The 22,204-nt window shown below is 55.1% G+C and overlaps 1 protein-coding gene across 1 annotated transcript in view; it reads right to left on the bottom strand.

Annotated features, from left to right (window-relative positions):
* The window catches only part of IRAK2 (interleukin 1 receptor associated kinase 2), a 45,814-nt gene that overhangs the window by 13,196 nt on the left and 10,414 nt on the right, over positions 1-22,204 (bottom strand). The window contains exons 3-6 of the mRNA XM_037522670.2: positions 10,898-11,041; positions 4,502-4,584; positions 2,866-3,060; positions 1,637-1,698 (exon numbers count right to left, since the gene is read on the bottom strand). Coding sequence (XP_037378567.1) covers positions 1,637-1,698; positions 2,866-3,060; positions 4,502-4,584; positions 10,898-11,041 — 484 coding nt within the window. The remainder of the gene's footprint in view (positions 1-1,636; positions 1,699-2,865; positions 3,061-4,501; positions 4,585-10,897; positions 11,042-22,204) is intronic.

The raw sequence follows: 22,204 nt of genomic DNA, 5'->3' as shown, positions 1-22,204 counted from the left end.
GACAGCAGCCAAGCACACACCCAGGCCACCCTGCTTCCCGCTATTTACACTAATCATTATTCTCATCCCTCTCCCCACTGAACCGTAAACTCCCCGGGCAGGGCTGTGTCTCCATGTGTGCACCCCCTGGAGCCAAGAGAGTGACTGGCAGCTCATATTTCAAGGAGTGGAGATGTGACTTCCGGCTCCAGGAAGGCGAAAGCCGAGGGGTTTGTGTGTATGTGTGTGAGTGCGTGTGCATTCACACGTGTGTATGAAGAGATAAAGGATTAAAGAAAATACATGGAAATATTAATAAAATAGTGGCCATTTATAGTTATGATGGAAAGCAGGTGATTTCTATTGTTTTATTTATGGCTTTCATTACTTCTTAAAATATTCTACAATAATCACGCACGGCCTGCCCCGGGCTGCACGTGGGCAGGAGAGACACAGCCACGACTGCCAAGGATGCACGACAGCCAGAGCCCAGTGCCTGGCAGCTGCCGACACACACCTGCCGCCTTCCAGTCCATTGACAGGACAAACCCTCCCGCACTTCCGCAGCCCCACCCGGCTCCGTGACCTGGAGCCTCACTGCGCGGCTCCAACCTCTGTTTCCTCATCTGTTCAATGAGCAGGTTTGAGGACACCCTCTGGAGACCCTTAGTGTTCAAGACCAGGGCTCAGAAGCTTTCTCTGAAAAGAGCTAGAGAATAAATATTTTATTTTTTTAAGAAGTTGCATCTGAATTTTTTAAGAGATTTTATTTTTGCTTAGAACTGGGGTGTAGGCCAGAGGTGCGGGGGTGAGAGGACTCACCAGAGACAGAGTGTGGAGCAGAGCAGGTGGATCCACTGAAACACACTGCTGAGGGGAGCAGCGGGGAGACAGGAGAGGTCTGCTGCGCCATGTGGGTCAGCTCCCTGGCCGGGGATTGAACTCAGGCCATAGAGGTGAGAACTCTGAGACTTAACCCCTCGGCCACCAGGGAGGCCCTGAGAGTAAATTTATTAGACTCCGTAGGCCCCACAGCAGCCATAGCAAGAAAGGGTGAGCCTGGCTCCCACCCATAAACATTTATTAGGGACACTGACATTTGAATCTCCTATACTTTCCATGTGTCGTAAAATATTCTTGTTTCAACCAATTAAAAATTAGAAATCATTCTTAAGTGGGGACAGATTTGGCCTCCAGATTGTCAGGAGCCAGCTCCAGGTCTAGACAGCTGCAATTCTAAGAAGGATTCACCATTAGAGTTGGAACCAGTCTCAAAAACCTGGGATGAAGACCGATACCTTGCCCTTGGAAGCTGGGCATTGGGCCAAGCAAGCCATGGATCTTTCATAATTCCAATCTATGCACACAAACAGAAAAAGCAGGGAGTCTGGAGCTACAGCAACCTAGGTTCAAATTCCAGCTCTGTCACTTCCTACCAGCCGTGTGATTTTGGGCAAGATGCTTAGCCTCTCTGTGGCTCAATTTACCCATCTATAAAATGTGATTATAGTGGCTACGTTACAGGGGTCTTGTGAAGATTGCATGAGTTTATACATACAAACAAAGTGCTTAAAACATGCCTGGCACATGGGAAGCACTGTATCAGCGCTACCAGTCGTGATTATTATGCAAAGCATTTTCCAATCAGGAGGCTTACCTACGACAAAGTTGTACCTCTGCCTGGAAGAATTTCGTCAATGATCCTGGACCTGAGGTCATCTGTGGAAAAAGATACTGAAAGATGAAAATCCAGCCGCAGAGACAGCAGAGATAAAAGAAATTTCAAGCAATAGGATGAGTTGTCCAAAGTCCTATGTGAACAGGTGGACCGAACTTGGCCCAGCATGCTGACCATGAGGCGCCATGACAGACAAAGAGCGTTGGATTGATGATTATGTGACATTTTCAGCAGGGAGAGGCCAAGAGCCAATTTGCAAGTTGAAGTGTGACATGTCTGTACATGCCCAGCCTGGCCCAGCCTGGCCCAGCCAGAACAGGCTGTCCTCCACCCAACCTCGCCGACCAGCCCTTTAAATACCTCCTAGGGCCTCCCTGGTGGCTCAGGGGTTAAGTCTCAGTGCTATCAAGCTATCTCTGTGGCCACAGAGATAATAATAATTGAGGGCCTCCCTGGTGGTGTAGAGGTTAAGTCTGAGAACTATCATGCTATCACCCCTGAGGCCTGAGTTCCATCTCCAGCCAGGGAGCAACACACATGGTGCAGCAGACCTCTCCTGTCTCCCCGCTGCTCCCCTCAGCAGTGTATTTCAGTAGATCTGCCTGTTCTGCTCCCCACTCTGTCTCCTGTGAATCCTCTCACCACCCCCACCTCTGGCCTGTACCCCAGCTCTTACATGCATAAATAAATAAATAAAAATCTTTATTATTTTTAAAGATTTATTTTTTATTTATACAATAGCTGGGGTACAGAGCCACTGGAAGGTGAGAGGATTCACCAGAGACAGAGTGGGGAGCAGAACAGACAGACTGACTGAAATACACTGCTGAAGGGAGCAGCGGACACGACAGGAGAGGTCTGCTGCACCATGTGGGCAGCTCCCTGGCCGGTCGGGAATTGAACCCACGCTGTGGAGGTTGCGGACAGCTTCACAGCACTGCACTCAACCTGCTGTGCCACCGGGGAGGCCCAATAAAAATAAATCTTTAAAAATAAATAAAAAAAACATCTTCTCCTAATTTCCTCCGAGGATCGGCTATAGTTTCTTTGCTGCACCAGCTCCCTCATGCGTGAGTCTCTGATAAAGCCCTGCCTGGCTCAGCTACACTGAGCACTCTCTGGCAAGATCTTTCCCAGAGGGCAAAGGACCCACTCTTTTGGGTCAGGGCCTGGAATTCTCCCACCCTTATCAGCCAGGCAGCACTCACCTCATGAAGCTTCTTGAAGATCAAGGGCGTGCCAAGCCTCTGCCCTCTGTAGACGTCAGCAAAGGCCCCCTCATGGATTTTGTGGTTTTGGTTGAAGTTATTGGTTGCTTGGACCACATCTGCTTCTCTCCAGGAGAGACTGTCCTCAGACAGGCTCAAAAGTGTTTCCGGCTGAGGCCAGAAGGTGCTGACGTTCTGGGGATTCCAGAGAAGACACGGAGATTTAGATGGAACCAAAACGGAAAATACCATCCTCCTTCCTACCTCGGGGACCTGAGAACACCAGAGCTGAGGGGTCGCAGGGGCCACCTCATCCGGCGAGGAGGAATGGAAGCATGAACGGGCCCAGCTTCTCCCCGTCACCTCTGCCCTGCGCTGTGACTTTGAACAAGTGACTTCTCTCGCCTGCCTTCCCTTCCTCATCAGCAAAGATGATAACAAGGGCGCCTTAGAGGCTAATTTTGAAGATAAACTAAAATGGGAGTTTCCTTAAAAAATGCAAATGAGTCCCTTCTTTTTTCTTTTCAGTCTACCACAGTGGTCAAAGAGCTGAGGTGAGGCCACACAGCTGGACAGCGGCCAGGCCCGGGGCCTGTGCGCGGCAGACACCTGGGAAGCAGGTGCGGAGACACGGCCGAGACGTCTCCTCGCCGGAGCCGCGCCGGGGAGGTCTGTGAGAAGCAGTCTGCTTCCATCGCCTCCCTTCTTAAAAGTGAGCACACGAGATCGAAATGTTTTCAAGTTCTATGTGCTCTTATAAACCGTCTTAGAAAATGAGGGCGAGTCGGAGGGTACCCACAAACCCACTCCCCACTGAACTGCTATTAAACTGAGGGTGCCTCTTGCAATGAGACATATACTTTTTTTAAAAATTAGTATCAGGCCTCACATATACTTCTGATTCTGGTGTTTCCACTCAACATCATACCATAGCATCCTCCTGAGGTATTTGATGGCCTTTAGAACGATTAGCTAACGATTAGCTAACAAACCCTGCTGAATGAATGAGTCTCCCTGACGGAAGGCCCCCCCACCCGTGGAGGACGTCGCTGCCAGGCCCCCCATCACCACCCTTTCGGGGGCCCACGAAGCACGTTCACTTCTTTTCAAATCAGAAGGACAATGAACTTTCAGAAGAACATCTGCAGAGAATGATTTCATTTTTAACCGAGCTTGGATTACGATCCATTGCTGAACCAGATGTGATTGTGAAAATACATTCTGATTTTTTTTTATTCTAAATTTTGTCAGTGAAGGAAAAGAACCCCGGGGGCAAAGACCTGCCAAATCATGGGTGGCCCTGGACCCAAATCACTCAGGACTCAGGAGGACCCTGACTACGTGGGTCAAAACAGGCTGGAAGGGCAGCAATTTGTACGTGAACACTGCCACCCCCAGTGTAATTTGGGGGCAGAAGATGCCAATTACTGACTCTCATCAAGACACAAATGACACAAGAGCTCCCTGAGAAGGAGCTTCACTGCACCCCGCCCCGGCCTCCCAGACAGCCCGCGCTCAGCCGCTCAGGGGACTCCCACAGGTCCCCTTCCCCGCCTCACTCACGCCCCGTCCCGCTCAAGGAATAAGCACATTGCATTTCTGAGAGAGCTTCAAGCTGGGGGAGCTCAGGGGTTACCTTTGAATTAGATGGAGGGGTTTTTAAGGACCGCGGGGCATCTTCACAAGGAGGCAGGAGGTTGGCTCTGGCTGGCTCCGGCCCTGGAAAGGGGGGGCTGCAATCAGGCCCGGCCTGGTGGAGAAGGTGAGGACGCCCCGTCCCCAGCTCCTCTCCAACACTTACCGTCCACCATGCCCTGTCCCGGCCCAGCCCCCACTCCCCCTCACCCATACCCCATGGAGGCCCACCACAGGCCACAGGTCCCAGGTAAGATCCCCATTTGACAGGTGGCGAGACAGAGGCACTGGAGGTGGCCGCTTGTCCAGAATGTGGCTGAGATCCCGGTGACTTCTAACCCCTCACGCAAGGAGCAGAGAAGGACATAGAGGGGGCGAGCTACCAAGCCTGCCTTCCAGAAGCCTCCACAGTGGACAGTAACAACCAGCCTCTGAGGTCAGGGGGCAGGAGGGACAGGCCATAGCAGGCTGGGCCATCAAGGAGGGTTCCATAGAGGAAGGTGCATTTGGCCTGAAAGACGGGAGCTGTTTGGACAGAAGGGTCTAAGGCTGGAGAGCACCATGGCTGCAGGGCTGGCCCGGGCAGGGGCGGGCAGCAGGAGGCCCAGTCGCAGCCGGGACACAGGAACATGTGCCTGACACCACGGGGCTTGCAGCCGCCTCAGGAGACAGGGTTGTCTCTCCATCCTCATCTCCTCACAGCAGGAGAGACGGCGGCACAGAGGAAGTAACCATCCCAAGAGGGGCCTCCCTGCTGGCACAGAGGTGAAAGACAGTGCTTTCAAGCTACTGCCAGCCACTGCAGCACGAGTTCAATCCCCAGCCGGCAAGGGAGCTACCCACATGGCGCAGCAGACCTCTCTTGTCTTGCCCGCTGCTCCCCTCAGCAGTGTACTTCAGTGGATCTGGCTGTTCTGCTCCCCATTCTCTTGAGTGAATCCTCTCACCCCCACACCTCTGGCCTGTACCCCAGCTTTTGTATGCATAAATAAATAAATCTTTAAAAAAAAAAAAGTAACCATCCCAAGAGCACAGGGTTTTGGTTCCCGAGTCTGTGCTTGTAACCCCTTGGGGGGATGAAGAAGTTCAGGAGAGAGAAGGCTGGAAGAGGAGACAGGGCCAGGGGGTGCAGAGCGTGGCGCTTCCTCCCCAGGTACACGAAGATTCATTGCAGGCTACTGGACCTCCAATGAAGACAGCACAGACGCCAGGGCCAGTCCCCACGCAAGCAGGCCTTGGCCAAAGGCCAGAGGTGGCACATGTTGGCGCCAGGACACACCCGAGCGACCTATGGCTGGAAGGGCTTCTGAGAGAGGAGGCCCTTCCACGGGACGTGGTCTCGCCTCCAGGGTTGCTGCCACCCCCCTCTCCTCCAGGATTTCTGATTTACATCAAGGAAGGAGGGATGAGTCTGAAACCTGGTCGTAAAAAACTCTCAAAGGCTGAACCCAGCAGCTTGAGGAAGCTTGCCACGGCCTCGCTAAACTGACCCAGGCAGCTGACAAAACGTGGCGACCCGGGGCGGCCCAGCCTGCTGCCTCTGGGTCTCTGGCAGCCTTGGAAGGCGTTGCAGAGCCGGCAGCACCCCGGCCTCCCAGCTGCACTGGCCCTCGGCTCCCCAGGCACGCAGACTTATGCAGGCCTCAGGCCTTGGCTGGCACACAGCAGCTCTGACTCGCCTGAAGGCTCCAGCCTCCCAGTCCTCCACCCCCGCCCTGCCTCTCCTTGGCGTGCCCCCCAACGCGGTCACATTGTCCCATCTCCTCGTTCTTGGCCACATCTCTGTGCCCTTCGCTGTGAGTCTTCAAATTTCCCTTACCAACCCCTTTCAGTCCACATCTTCTTGCGGGTAGCCATGGAGTCCCTAGTTTCAGGTGCCAGCCAAGTTCTCACATCTCACCCGTCTCTCTCTTGCTTCTTTCCCACCAGCAGCGGGCTTCCCTCAGCCATGATCTCGGGCCTGGCGCGATGGTTGGGGGCTGCCAGGGAGACCGCACCGCAGTCTCGGGGCGGAGGGATCACCTCAGTCAGCTCGTGCCAGATGAGGCTACTAATGTTGGCGGAGTGGCGAGCATGCTTAGCCCTGTGGTTTTGGCTCCAGGGCTGCTGGGAGTTGAGCCAACACCACAAGGCTGTGAAGTCAGACAGAAACAAGTAGCCCTTGCTCAAGACTTTGCATTCTTGTTCTTCAGATCCCAGTTCCAGGGGTCTGCAGACGTTGTTTAAAAATATCCTTATGCTTTCTAGAATGGTCTATGACCAGGCTCCCCTCCAGGGACACTATTAAGAAGCAAATTCATTAGGTGGGAAACAAAGAGCCTTCTCACAAGTGAGATTAAATGCATCTTATTTTCAGACAACCTACAAGACAAGTTTTGCTCAAAAAACAGTGCCTCCCCTCCAAATAAATCAAGGCCCAAGCCCATGACAAGCTCGAGATGACATTAATCCCACGAGTCTGTGCTGTGCCGTGTGGGTGAAAAGCAGCCAGGTCTGAGGACAGGGGACAGATGCAAAGCAATGGCCCAACTTGTTAACATCCTTCCATTTCTAAACCTTCCCTGAAAATCAGAGACGGGGTCACACCCTCCTCATGGAGGCTCCATACACACCCCCCCCCACCTGCACCCACGCGTCCACCAGTTAAGGACTGGCAGCTTCGGCGTGAGCGAGAACGTGCCCCTCCCTCCCGTACCCTGTCCCGGAAGCCCTGTTCTCTGGTCCCTTCACGACACGACTTCATGTCACCTTTGAGGGGTCTTGTCTTCTGCTTTGGGGAAGCTGGTTTCCTGCAAGCGCTGATCCCTGACAACACCAACACCGGTGGTGAGGGTGCTTCTAGGACCTTCGCCCTCGGGGTCTGAAACAGGGACATTTCCACCAGGGAGCAGCGAGTCACCAGAGTCACCCTCTGTCCTCGTGAGCCTCTTCGCTCCACCTGCCTGACCTTGCAGACGTCCGAGAACACCTCAGCCTGGCTGAGGAGGTGCCATGACAATCATGGTGGCGGCTAGGGGGAGATGGCCTCACCCTGGCTTCGTAAGTGCTCGCAGTGGGATGTGTCAGAGAAGGACTGGTCGACACAAATGTCATTTCCTGCAGAAATCTTCCTAGAAAGTCTGCCTTCCCAATCAGACCCTCCCGTCTGGGAAGCGGAACCTCGAGTGCGGTTTCTGTCTCCTGCACTAGGGCTGCAGGGGCCTGCCTTACAGCTTCCCCATCACCCTTCTTGACATCAGACAGAAGCGGGCCCAAGTCTGGGCTCCATCACTACAAAGGTCTGACCCTGGGACACGTGCCTCATTTCTCTGAGCTTCCACCTGCGTAAACAGAGCAGTAACAACGCATGCCTCAGGGCTGGTGTCCAGATTAAGAGTGACAGTCACGACACAAAGATCAGCCTCTGGCATACACACAGGTACCGAGGCTGGTAAAACTGGAGAGTTAAGAGGGCAGTCGACGTGGCTTCGCGACACTAATCTACGTGACATTCGAGACGGCACAGTGGAAACAGCAGTGTGAGCCCAACAGCACCCGGACGCTGCATCATTGGTTCTAACGCGGCATAACTTGAAAATTTCAGCACCTAATTAAGCTTATCCAAGGCAGTGATTTATACAATAAAAGAACAGAAATACTGAATTTCATTTTATTGACATTAAAAAGATGAAATGAAAAAAGAAGTAACTTAAACTGGAAAGGGCCATTTCAAAATCAGTCCGAGTTAGCTAATGGAGTGGGTGGGAAAAACCAAACTCTCATACCAAGTCACTAAGTCTTCCACCACCGCCCTGCTTTTTTCTAACTTCTTGTTCCGATTTCATCAAAACATTCCTTTCACCGCACTCTAAGGACCTGTGTTTAGCTCAGCACCACCTTCTTACACAGATCAACAACCGCCCCATGTGTGAAGACACTTGAGGACCAAGGAACACATTTCTATACTTTACCAAGAAAGAAGGATGGGCCTCCCCAGTGGCGCAGGGGGTTGAGCGCAGCACTGTGGAGCTGTCCACAGCCCCTGCAGCACGGGTTTGATTCCCGGCTGGCCAGGGAGATACCCACATGGCGTTGCAGACCTCTCCTGTTGCGCCCACTGCTCCCCTTAGCAGTGTCTTTGGTCTGCCTGCCTGTTCCGCTCCCCACTCTGTCTCTGGTGAATCCTCTCACCCTCCCGCGCCTCTGGTCTGTACCCCAGTTCTTGTATAAAAAGTAAATAAATCTTTAAAAAAAAAAGGCGGGGGGAGCCGGCGACAAGGCGCTGCACCAACACAGGCGCTGGACTGCCTGACGTGCGGCAGTTTAGAGTGCCCCATCTGTGCCCACCACCTTTCAGCCAAGCCCCCCGGGGTGGGGTTGCTCAGCAAGGCACCTGGGCCAGAAGTCCGAGGGCAGGGCCTGGCTCTCCCACCTGCCTGTGCCCCACATGTCCCAGCCACGGCCACCTCCACTTTCTCCCCTCCCATGAGACAAGCCCTGGGCTTGAACTTTGGGGCCTAATGGAATCGGTGGTGTCCCAGGAGAAGACGACTTTGGGTTCTCTGATAAAATTAAAGATGACTCTTACATTCAGTTTGGGCAAAGATAGGCCATCAGCTTCCTGTCTGTGGTTGTACTTACAATCTGGACTTCTGGGGTGCTTGTGCGAGGGGAAGGGGAGTTTACCCTCCAGGGGTCAAAGGCTGGTGCGGCCTGGCCGGGGCACATGCCTGCTGTCTCCTCTGTCCCGACCAGAGCCCTCCTACAAGTTCCCTATTTTATTTTCTTTATCCCTTTGACTATGAACCCGCTTCACATTTGATTTAAGCCACTGCCCCTGACCTGTCATTGCTGATTGAACTTCTGCAATTTTCTTCTTTTTTAATCTTCAGCTACAGGAAATAATTCACATTCCTGGAGCAAGAAGTAATTTCCCAGACTCACCCTATCTGCTGTGTCTGGAATGTTCTTAATAGGATCAGGTGACATTTAGCAAGTGCAACACCAGGTGCATGCCTCCTTGCCATGACAGGACGGCAGGGGTCTGCCACTCCAAGATGAAGAAACTCAGGTACAGAGAGGCTGAGTCATTCCCCTGCTAGAAAGTGGCGGAGCTGGGATTCAATGGGCGCCTCTCCTCCAGCCGACCAGACCCCATCAGGAACCGCCCCATGATCTGAGCTTCCAGGATGAGGCTCTTCAGCCTAATACTCTGCAGGGCGCAGAGGGGCACCAGGTTCCAGGGGAGCAGCGGGGAGCAGCACCCCTCGGGAAATCATCCACTGGCTGAGTCCCTCCACCCTCTGGCAAACTGCCCTGGAGCCCATCACCGGCTGCCAGGGATGGAGACACATCCCCTCCGCAGGCTCGGGATAGCAGCGTGTGCTCAGGGGCATCACGTGGCTTGTAACATGGGGATCAAAGCCATGCTACTCCCACAGCCTTGAGGGGGGCCGCTTCCCTCTCTGTGCTCCGGGCACTGAGAACAAAGCTCAGGCCTTCAAGTGCAGGGGGAGGGGGTGCGGACTGGGCATGCGAGGGGCAACTATGTGAAAACAACAGTGCGGTTGTCTCTGTGCTTCAGCTTCCTGTCTGAGAAGTGGGGGTGACGACGCCCCCTCGCTGGGCTGGCGGGGACTGAACAGGCACACCTCTGAAGGGCTCAGGACTGAGTCCAGCGCGCAGGAAGCTCTCAGTGACCGCGCTGGTTCTTTTCATGGAAACGGTGATGAATGGTATACACTCTTCTGTTACCTGCTTTTTTCACTTTTCAGACTCAATATAGTGTGGACACATGGCCATGTGCAAATTGCTGCCGACGGCAAATCCTCACTTAACTCGTCGTGGTTGACAGGTTCTTGGAAACTGACTTTAAAAGTCAGAAAATGCGGGACAAAAAGGCCTTCGAATAAGGTCGGTTCTCTCCACACTGGCCGGGATTGTTCTTTTCTCATCGGTGTTGTAATGAAATAACGTGGAACAGTGCTGCTGAAGACGCTGCTAACGGTGTTTCATTGTCTGTCACTAATTCCCTCATCCCCACGGTTGTTTCCACTCTTGGCACATGACCGCATGTGCCAGGCTGAATACCTTCCACAAAAATCTTCTTTTCTTTAAATGAATCCCCTGGATTTTTATTTATTTACTTTTGGGTAGAAGAACTGGGGTGTGGGGAGTGAGAGGATTCACCAGAGACAGAGTGGGGAGCAGAACAGGCAGATGTACTAAAATCCACTGCTGAGGGGAGCAGCGGGGAGGCAGGAGAGGTCTGCCGCGCCATGTGGGTAGCGCCCTGGCCGGGGATCGAACTCAGGCCACAGCAGTACTAGCACTGAGACTTAACCCCTAGGGCACCCGGGAGGCTCTGAATCCCCTTAGAATTAAAAAAAAAAAAAAAGTGAAATATAATCAAAACTACCTGGGTCTGGGGAGGTGGCTGGCGTCACAGGCTGCTCCTTCGCTCCATCCTCGGGGTTTCTCCGGGGAGCTGCCAAAGGCCTTTCTGACTTCTCAGCAGCCGGGAAGTCTGGCACAGGGGACTTGACTTCAGGTATTGGTTTCCCTGAAACCAGAGGGAAAGAAGAAAGTTACTATTATTCCACCAAGCGGGCGAGCTCTGGGGAGCTGGGTCCTGTTCCCGACTCTGCCTCAAATGCCCAGTGTGCCCAGGCAGGGTGTCCCCCTTGTCTGCTGTGAAACGAGGCTGTTCATGGAGCGATGGGTCCTGATGTCAGTTCATTCCTGACGTCCTGAGCCAGACTAGCAGGCTTTCTCACCCTATTGGCTGTGTGACCTTAGCTAAGTCACTTTCCTTCTCTGAGCTGCTCTCCTCGCCTCTAAACTGGAGAGTGTAGTAATGACCACATCTGCCGGGCCCACCTGGGGCAGCTGGAAAGAGAGACATGAGAACAGACACAAAAGGCTGTGCCAGACCAACCACTTTCCTGAGCATGGGAGGAAGTTAGAGATGTCCCTCCTTCAAGGTCCCTCAACAAGTGCTGGGGTCAAACAGCTTCCCCTACGGTGACCATGTGCAGCTGGGCCGAGCCCGGGCCCAGCTCCACATAATCAGATCCTCCCAAGGTCTTTGCGCTTCACCCCTGTTGGCGGGGAGGAAGCTGAGGCCCCAGCAGGTCCGGGACTTGCCAGGATCAGCCCTGGGCGGGCAGAGCTGGCCCGAGTAGAGGTCACCTGCCTCCTAAAGAGGAATCACTTCCCCTTTGCCTCCACCTGGGAACCCCCCCGGGCGAGCTTCAGTGGGCTCTCGGAGCCGCAGCTTCCTCTTCTCCCCATCCCCGGTACCCGCTGCCCTGCTGCCCCCTCCAGGTCCTCCGCAGGCTGCAGTGCTAAAACACCCACTCCCGTGCCTGGAGCCTCCCGTTCGGGTAAACGCACACTCTCCACCAGAAAGCCCTCGGCCTCCACCACCTCCCAGAGCAAACCTGAACCCTGCAGCCCTGCCTTCAAGGCCCTGTACCCTCTGGTGGTCGGGGGTGGGCCCACATTCACACGCCGACAAGCACAGCCCAGCCCCAGTGTGACTTTCACTTCCACACCTCCTCCGTGCGCACAGAGGCCCAGATGGGTGCAAGGGTTTGTCCCAGTGACACAGCTGGCAAGATGCAGACCCGGAGCTACCCTCGCGAGGGTGACTAGGGCAGAGAGAGTGACTCAGACACCACTGTCCTCACCAGGCCCCTGGCCAGGCTGGCCCCAACCTGACCCCTCACTCAGGGCTCCTGGTGACAGGATGCCCTCCCCCCACCAACACACAGCCATTTCCGGTAGAGGCCAGGCCCCAGGCTGGAGGCTCTGGTTACATTGGTTACACCAGCTTCCTACAGGCCCTGGCTGCACCCCAAAATGTCCCCGTGGCCCCGGAAAAAGCCCTTTCCTGGATCTGCTGCCCAGCTGAGCCTCAGTTTCCTCATCAGTAAAATGGTTGGGGGGGCAGGTCACGGGACCCAGGACCCCAAGTTCCCTGGCTGCAGGCATTAGTCATTCTGTGGGCATTTTTGGCAGGACCGTCAAGGCCACCGTGGCTGAGCTCCGTGGCCAAGATCCGTGGCCTCCATCATGGGAAACAGAAGAGGCTTCCTTAGGTCTCATTCTGAGGAGAGTCCAGCTTCCCTTTCCTCGATCTTCCCACCGTGACGGACACGCTGGCCGACAGCGGCCCAGGCAGGCTCACACAGGGCAACCCGCCTCTTCGGGGTGGCCAGCTCAGCACCCCCAAGTCAGCTGACAGAACCCCACGTCAGGCAGCAGGGACAATCGGATGAGGAGTCTGTTTCCTGTGAAAGCCCCGTCTCAGCACGCTGCGGGTTTTCAGAGAGAGACGGCAAATAATGCGCATCTACCTCTTCACTCTGCTCTCGAGGCACCTGGCCTGAGTGGGAGGGTGCAAGGCGGGCTTGGCTTCTCCCACCTCAACACCAGCGGAGGGAGGGTGCGAGGCTTCCCTGGGGCCTTCTCAAAAGACTCCACACATAAAGGTCATTCTTCAAGGTAACGACACCCCAAATTATCAGCTGAGACGAGGGTAGAAGAGGAAGCCTTGGTGCCTGAGGGCCGCACCTGCCACTGGGCTGCCTGGCTGTGTGCCCCACGCACATTCCTGGGCCCTCGCAGCTCATACGGTCTTCTGTGGAGTGGGGGTGACTGTGACCCCTCCTAGGTGATCCCAGGACTCAGGGGGATGGGCACGTAGAGTCCCCTCTGCACGCTTCTCCTGCCGGCAAAGCATACACAAAGCACCTCTGACTCCGACCCAGCGACTTCCATGTTGAAGCCTCCAGGGGAAACTGACTCTCAGTGGCAGCGGCTTGGGGCCGGGTTCTAATGGGCAGGGGCTGTGGGGCAGTCATCCGGGAGCCCAGCTGGGGCATGGGGACCTGCTCCCCTGCCTGTGCCCATGGAGGACAGGCAGCTTGGGCGCCCCTCTCTGCTGGAACCCCCCGGACCAGAGGAACAGCTCACCCGAAGCTCCCGAGGGTTGACGCGTCAGTTTTCAGAGCAGTGAAATCAGAGCCAGGGTGGGGCCGAGAACCACTGACTGAACCAGAGGACGAGGACTGAGCGTCAGGCCCCGGAGGTCAGAGCTTGGGGGCAGAGCATTTCTCTGTGCCCCCCTCACCATGGCCAAGGGTGATGGCCCGGTGTCTCTTCCTCTGTGTATTTCTAGGCTGTCCCACCTGCTTGCTAGTGAGCCTGGGGCGGGCGCCTTCAGCCTGGAGCCAGATGCTGACTCCAGTCACATCCAGTGCTCGGCCAGCCAGTCAGACGGGGCTCGCCAGCAAGGTCACGTCCTAAGTGTCAGTTTCCTCACCTGCCCCAGGAGACCAGCCCTGTCCCCCACCCTCCAGGGAGCCGCCTGAGGATGAAGAAGCGACTGCTCAGCAGTTAGAAGCTGTTGTTATCATTTACTATTATATTGTTACCCCGATCTGGAGGGCAGGCTTCGCCCTGCGCACCTCCCTGCAGGTGTGGCCCATTACTCAGCTAACAGCTCCGGGGAGAGGCCCAAGCGCTCTCTCTGTGTCACACTTGAATCAAGTGAGACCCAGTGTAACTACCTGGTCTATATTCGGCGTCTTTACTCCCCACCCCCTTCACTGGCAAGGCTAAGCCCCTGGGCCCTCGCCCGGTGCCTCCCTGCTGCCCAGGAACACTGAATGCAGAGGCTACTCGGAAGCTCAGGGGGCCCCAGCTGCTGATGAGGCATTTCCTTGGTGAGCACACCCTGGAAATCCCCCCCACTTTCACAGCCCTGAAGTGAAACAACAATGCACTATTTGTATACTTGTTTTTATTCTTTGGCTGACTCATGTGGACCTTGAACACGCAAAAGTAATTTTGGCTGTAACTGAAGGGCCCTGGTGCCAACCACATCAGGGACAGATAGAGCTCTCTGGGCCCTCTTTTCTGTTCCCTTCTCATCCCTGGGGTTGATGAGCCTTCTGGGCACCCGAACCATCGCATACACACGTGCACACGCACACAACTCAAGCCAGGCTCAGATCGGGCAACCCTGAGGCGTGACCTGTCTCCTATTCACTGTTTCTGGTTCTCAGGGAGCCCAAAGCCCCCAGCTGCCGGGGTGACTCACCCTTCCTTACTCATTCATTCACGGTGCCAGGGCCTGCCAAGGCCATCTGTTGTCAAAACTGAGTGAGAAAGATAACTTTTTTAAAAGATTTAAAAAAAAGCTGACATCATCCTGACATTAAGCTGGTCAACTAGAAACACCTCATTATAAGTAGGGAGGAGTACTATGCTGAAAACATGCGAGGGGGCGGTACCTGACAGACCTACTTATGTGGGGTGTCCAGGGAAGGCTTCTGTGAGCAGAGCTAGTGTAAGAAGAGACCCAAAGATGAACAGGATTCACCATGCGAAGGACGCAGGGTTGCTGGGGAGGAACCAGCCATCTAAGGAGAAGCAGCTGCATATGCAAAGGTCCTGAGGCAGAAAGCAGTTGAAATTAAATGAATGTGGGGCCAAGGTGGCAGGAAGGTGAGAGAAATGAAGAACGGGGCCAAGAGACCTCGTAGACCATGGCTAGGTAGAATTTCATCATGAACCCTTTGGGCTGAGATGACCTGTAGCAGAGACAGCCCCCACCTGGGCACCTTCTCAGAGCCCAGCCTCCCTTGCAATTCAGCTGGGAGGCGGCTGGTTCTGGGCAATGGATTTCAAGTGGAAATGTTCTCATCACTTCCTGGACAAAGCAATTAAGTTGAGGGAGACTTTTCCCCGCCAGGGTGACCACAGATGACTTAGCCGACCACAGGCTGCAGAAGGCCACTCCACCCATGTTGAACTTTGAGAAAACAATCTTCGTCGTGTTGAGCCGAGATTTCAGGGCGTATCTATGGCCGTCACGCCACCTAGTCTGCCCAGGTCAGTGGGTCATCTCAGCCGGTGTCGATCCCTTCATCCCAGGGCAGCCGTGCTCCAACAGCAAGGCCCAGAACGTTCAATCCATGACAGTCCTCCAGGTACACAGCCTCCCCCTCAAGACCCAGGGGTGGTGTGTGTGCCCCATACACCTCTCTGTCCGCTCTCCCCCTGCTTCCGAGAAACCAGCAGCGAAGAAGGTCACGCTTCATGCCAGGGAGCGACTATGCGTGGGAGGATGTCAGGCCCTGGTCTGAGCAGACCTGGAGGAAGCATCACAGCTCATGTTCTGAAGCCTCCCCGTTCACAAGGAGGGTGAACAAGGCCAAGTCTGCTCATGTTTTCAGGGGAGCTGACTCAACACCTGCCCCAGAAGGGCTGAAGGTCCTGTGGACCTGAACTGCAGCCCCTGAGGGGGTGGGGGAAGGACAAGGAGGGAGCACGCGCAGTGGGCTCTGGGGGGGACAGCGAGTGACCCCGTGGTGGGTGGCCATGGTGGGCACATCCGATGGGGGGATCCTAATGGGGCCACCGTTAAAAAAAAAAAAAAAAAAAAACCACAAATAAATGCATTTAAAACTAAAATAAAATGAACAGCCTATGTTGAATTCCAAGAAGCAATAACAGGCCCAGCAGACCTGACGTCCGTCGGCCCACGAATTCCTGGCCGCGTGGCTCCAGACGGTACTTCATCTCCAAGCCTGCTTTCCTCGTCCATGAAACAGGAACAAGAGCAGGGAGACAAGGGGCTTGCCTGGCTTATATTAGATCTAAATACAAGTGGCTACTAGAATACCGACACGCTGGCTCCTGGAGGGGCGGGTCTTGGCCCAACACAGGGCCCCCCACCCAGTGGCAAGTCCCTGGCAGCCCTGGCGCCTGAGCTCCGTGCACACTCTGACGCTGCCTGGTGGCAGGAAAGGGGTAGATATCGGGGAATTGCGGGGACCTTGCAACAGCTCGTCCTCCTTGGGAAAAAGAGCTCTTTTCCTGTTCGTTTTAGAAGAGCCGAAAATCCCCACTGAATAGGAAGACAGCTCCAGGAAGGAAGTGACTTTGGCGGAGATGCCAGAGCAGAGGTCAGGGGTGCTGAGGTTGCACAACCCACAAAGACCTCGGGGACATTGTGAAACTGAAGAGAAACTCCTGGGAAGATGGTGGCAGCAGCCAGGAAGCAGCAGCCCTGCTCACCTCCCGAATGCTGCCAGATTCCAGAAGCTTCTGGTCCTCCACCTCAGGGGCCTGGGGCCTCACTCCACACAGCAGCCAGAACAATGACATGCTTTCCAGGGTGAAGCCCCCCAAAACCTTCCCTTTGCTCCAGGGAGAGCAAACCCTAGACCAGGGTCTTCGGGGCCGTGTGTGGCCCAACGGCCTCTCCCAGCCTCAGCCCCGCTGCTGGTGGCTGCACCCAGAGGCCCCAGGTCCCTGTGGGCCGTGATCACGATCACAGTTCCTCCCCACGCCAGGGCCAGGCTGCTGCGTGCGAGCAGCCCCCCTGTGTGGTCCCTTTGAAGGGAGGCTCGAGTTTCACTTCCCTTCCCTTCCACTCACAGCTGCCCCCCACCCACACACCCACCCACCACCCACACTTCTCCCCCCGCCACTCGCAGTGCAGTGGGCTCAGGGCTCTGTGTCATCCTCCTCTGGTCCCCTCCTGGGCCTGGGAGTTGGGGAAAGCCCCGCTCAGGAGGCCTCATGAGCTAAGTCCCAGAGTGACAGGTGGCCCTGGGGACTCAGGGTGACTGTCGATGCCACATGCTGCCTGACTCCTGGACTCTACACCGTGGGGCTCCCCGAGACCCAGCAACGTCACCGTGGCCACCGTTTCACTCGAGCAGCAATGTCCGGCGTATTGGTTGATGGGAATGGGGGCAGTTGAAAAGGGGCCCCACGGCCAAACACATTTGAATGAGAAGCCGGCACCGTCTCTGGGCCGCGGGACCAGCAGGGCTTCAGGGGTCTGCCCGCACAACCCTCCCAGGCTGGGGCTGCGAGGACGTGACCCGGCGCCGAATTCAGAGGCACAGGGTTGGGGTGCTACTCTAGACTAGGGAGGACATGCCCTAGTCTAGTCTAGGGTGGCTCCGCCTCCTGTGATGACCCAGAGACCTTGACCTTGCAGGCCCATCCACGGAGACCTCTTTCCCCGGGTCTCTCCCGCTGGTCTCCGTGGGGGAGCCACGTCTCCAGCTGACAGTGGGAATCGGGCGGTGCTGCCCGAGCTGACAGAACTAAACACATGAGAGTATTTTTTAAAATTTGCAAAAGCAATCCATAGAGGCACTCAAAAGCATGCTGGAAATACCTTGGAAATACCTTGGAAGCGGGGAGGGCAGGTGTGCATAAGGCAAATCCTCGCTAGAGGTTAGTAAACAGTATTTAAATCGATAAATATGAAACGAAGAATGGCACAAGCACATTATTTACAGATAGTGCGAGCATGGCAGAGAACCTCCATTCTTCCTGTCTCCCGATATTCCAGAGCCTTTGCTAGGCCCAGGGCTGACTCGCTTAAAAAAATCACACCTCCCGGGCTCGGTGGTAGCTGGCGTCGGTCACGCGTCGAAGTTCCAGGCCATCGGACTGGGGGAAATGGTGTGCGCATCTTCCAGAGTTTACCCTTAAGAGGAAGGGGCGTCCCCTGCAGCTGATGCGGCAGAAGGTGGCGCAGGAGCAGGTACCCCAAACCACATGGTAAGGGCAGCAGGATAAGGCAGGCCAAGCCTGAGCCCCCGCCACCGTGATGCGCCGCGTCAGCGCTGCACTGCCCGCCGATGGCCAGACGCCCTCTTTGGTTTCACTGCCCACCGATGGCCAGACGCCCTCTTTGGTTTCAGCTGATGCTCTCTGGGCCTTTCTTACGGCAGCCGGCAGCCGAGCCAACGCAGTAACTAGCAGAGAATTTCGCTGAGACCCTGACACCACTGTCTGAAAGGTCACGCCTCTCACACCAAACAGCCCCGGCAATGCTCGGGTCCATATGCCGGGAGACTCTCCACTCTGGGGAGAAGGCGCAAATGTCTACATGTCCTTTCTCTCTCGGGGATCCCCAGCGGAGCTGGTCCATGTAGAAAGGAGATGGTGAAAGAAACTGGAGCGGAGTGGGGGATGAGCCGCCCCAGGTCCTCTGGGCATAGGAGCACTAATCTACTGTCCAAACAACGTGTCCACCACGCTGTCCGAGAGGCGCCAGGCTAGCCGGTGCCTTCGCTCCTGACTAATGAATGTCTCACAGTTTCCTGGGCAGAAAGGCCGGGTCAGACTTGCATGGCAGGAGTGTGACCCGTCTGCATGTGCCCAGGCCTGGCCCCGCCAGAACAGGCTGGGAGGCTGCCCTGCACCCCGCCTCGTGGATCTGCCCTTTAAATAGCTCTCCTGGGGCTCCCTGCTGGCCTAGGGGTTGAGTCTCAGTGCCATCACTGCTGCTGCCTGGGTTCCATCCCGGCCAGGGAGCTGTCCCACAGGAAGCAGCAGACCTCTCCTGTCTCACCCGCTGCTCCCCTCAGCAGGGTATTTCAGTAGATCCATCTGTTCTGTTCCCCACTCTGTCTCTGGTGAAACCTCTCCCACCCCACACACACCTCTGGACTGCACCCCAATCCTTATACACATACATAAATCTTAAAAAAAAAGAAATTAGGGGGAGAAGCACATGAAATTAGGGGGAGAAGCAGGGCAGGCTGCGCAGAGGCCAGTAAATGATCAAGACACCTCAGGGTTAAGAACTAAGACCCATCTGGGCTCGGTCTTTAGCTGCGGTTATCACATGCAGAACTGATTAGAAACCAAGAGACCAGAAGTGTCTAGTTTATTAAGAGAATGGTATTGCTAAAGAAACCACAGGCTTGGTGAGCTTTGCTGTGCCTTTCTATTCGCCGTCACCACCGAGTTTTGGGTTTTCTGGGGGAGCACGCGGGGAGCAGATACTGAATCACTAGGGGCAGATGGAGAAGCCTGAGCATCACCCCCAGATCTTGGGCCAGATTAGGACTCTAGGCCTGTCTCCCCAAGTCACCTGTAGAAGACAGATATGTGGGTGCCCAACGGGGGGGGACTTATGGGAGACTGCTGTCCCAACATTTATTCCCTCCCCACCAGAGTGACAGAGCTGTGGATGTACACATGACTTCCCAGTGAAAGATCACATTTCCCAGCCTCCCTTGCAACTAGATGGGGTCATATGACCCAGGCCCGGCCAGGGGCCTGCAAGTACAGTTTGGTGTGGGGCTTCCAGCCAAGCCCTCCCTGCTGGCTGGAAAGTGCGCTGGAGGCAGAGAGAGGTGACCTCAGGTGCAAGTCAGCAGCCAGGTGTCCAAGACCGCCTGGTCCTCCATCAGCCCTGGGCACATAGTTGCCTCATGAGAGAGAAATACAAGTGTCTTATTTAAGTCGATATAGGTTTCATGGTTGACAAATTGAATCACACTCTGCCAGGGTCCTGAGGGACATGGAAGGAGACTCTTGAAAAAGACAGAGATATGGCAAGAGGCCTGCGGGGGCTGACACCAGCAGCTGGTACCTTGACTTGTGCTTTTTTTTTTTTAAGATTTATTTATTCATGCATACAAGAGCTGGGGTACAGGCCAGAGATGCGGGGGCGGGGGGGGGTGTTGAGAGGAATCACCAGAGACAGAGGGGAACAGAACAGGCAGAGTGACTGAAGTAAATTGCTGAGGGGAGCAGCAGGCAAGACAGGAGAGGTCTGCTTTGCCATGTGGGTTGCTCCCTGGCTGGCCAGGAATCGAACTCATGCTGCAGAGGCTGTGGATTGCTTCACAGTGCAGTGCTTAACCCCTTGCGCCACCAGGGAGGCTCCCTTAACTTGTGCTTTGATTTTGCTCCTTTCCTTGCAGACCTGCAGGCCCCGAATGCCCCTTCCCCATGGGCCTCCACCAGAAGGCGCCTTAGACAGTGACAAGCTTTTGGGCCTCCATTGTCCTACTCTGGGCCAACAATGTTTGGCTGGACATTTACCCACGAGGGGATGGGTAACTCTGGGTGCTTGACTTGGGTATTTTATGGAAAAACTTTTAAACTATATTATTTCCCTTCTCTCCTTTCCACTGCACCCTAATTATATTCAAGTTCTTTTCCATGGAGGGTCTTACACACCAAGAGTATGTTTGGTCTTTATGGGACCGATGGCAGAGCCCATTTAGAGGTGCAGGCTCGAGGTTGCAGAGTGCCCCTCCCCCTGCCTCCCCCTGTAACAACACTGGTCTTGTTACAGGTCAAGGAGAGGGGCACCCCAGAACCCCCAAAGCTGCCCACTCTACATAGGTCCTGTCATCTGCCGCATCAAAACAAAACATATAAGGCCTTTAATAAAAAGGAACTTTAATACAATCAGCATGCAATACAGAAAAGAGGGAGAATGGGGAAGAATATAGTTTCCACACCAAGCATCCGAAGTTACCCATCCCCTCCTGGGTAAATGTCCAGCCAAACAGGACTGGCTCAAAGCAGGGCCTCTGAGGCCCCAAAGCCTGCCACACATCTACGACACCTCCTTGCGGGGACCCATAGGGAAGGGGCAGAAACAGCCAGACAAGTCTGGAAGGAAAAGAGTAAAATCAAAATCGAGGTGAACTCTGCCATTGTTAACCTCCCCACGGGTCTCTCACCAACGTCTGTTTCACCCAGTCCAGCAGCAAGAAGCCAGTGCAGCTTCTCCACGAGTCTCTCTGCTCCGTGTGCCTCCTCCAGGCCTCCTTCTGGTTCTCCATCCTGCTCCTTCCTTCCCCATTCCCTCTCCAGCTTCCTCTTAAGTGGGTCAGGGAACCCTCCCTTAGGTGGGGCAGGGAACGTGGAACCTTCCCTTTTCCCGGAGCACCCCCTGTTACAGCCTCGGCAGTTAAGGAACATAGACCTACAGGCCCAGACTTTACAGAGTGGGACTAGCAGCCACTCACAGGACAGGATTTCAAGAGAGTGGACACAAGTGTGGCCCCCAGTGGTCCCCACACACCCTGTCAGCTCAGGTGTAACCTCCTGCAGGCCTCAGCTGGTACGAGCGAGGTGTGCGGCAGGTGGGCCCATCTCCGTGTGTGTGCTCGCGCGTGTGTGTGAGAGAGAGAGAGAGCACACGCTGACGTGCTCGCAACCACAACCTCACCTCACTGCACACTTTCTCAGAACGCGCCCAACGGTAAGCGCCACGCGGCTGTGTCACCCAGACACCTACGCCTCTGAGAAGCCACTTCAGAGCTGGGACTTGTGAGGAGTGTGGTTTTCAGGATGTGTTTTCGTCAAAGCTACTCCGAAGGCATGGTCAGCAGGAGCTGGGTTCCCAGGTGCCAGGGCAACTGAGCAAGGTCACGAAGCATCTAAGGCAAACGCAAAGTCAGGCCAAACCGCCCCACACGCCAGGAAGTCTCAGACTGACCCTCCGGAACACCGGCGCTGAAAAAGCTGCCCAGACCCCTCCACACCCGCCTCCAAGAAGGGGGGGGGAGAGTCACAGCACTGGGGAGTTTTTTCCTAATGAAACAAAACCAAAAAAAATCCCAAAAACGAGAAAAAGAAAGTACCTTGCCAAGAACTCCAAACTTTAGCAAAATCACTAACGTGTGTTTCCAAGTGGAAACACACTTCCAAGCCCCTCCAGGCACGTTCACAAGGTCGAGGGAAGAGAGAAGAGGCTCAGAAACAAAGGTCAGACTCTCACAGCTGTGGAGGTTGCAGGTCCCCATCCCCACTTCGCGTGAAGCTCTCCAGGAAGCTTTCCACAAAGCTGATGAGAAAGGCCCTGAAGGAGGGCTTGACCTTCCAGTTCCCGAGCATGACCGCCAATCCCACCCTGACCAGACTGCAGCCCTGGGTG

The sequence above is a fragment of the Talpa occidentalis genome, unplaced genomic scaffold, assembly GCF_014898055.3.
Source record: "Talpa occidentalis isolate TD23 unplaced genomic scaffold, MPIMG_talOcc4v2.1 talOcc4.10, whole genome shotgun sequence".
Classification (NCBI taxonomy): domain Eukaryota; kingdom Metazoa; phylum Chordata; class Mammalia; order Eulipotyphla; family Talpidae; genus Talpa; species Talpa occidentalis.
The sequence above is the reverse complement of the archived record's forward strand: the minus strand, read 5'-3'. Positions and strand labels throughout refer to the sequence as shown.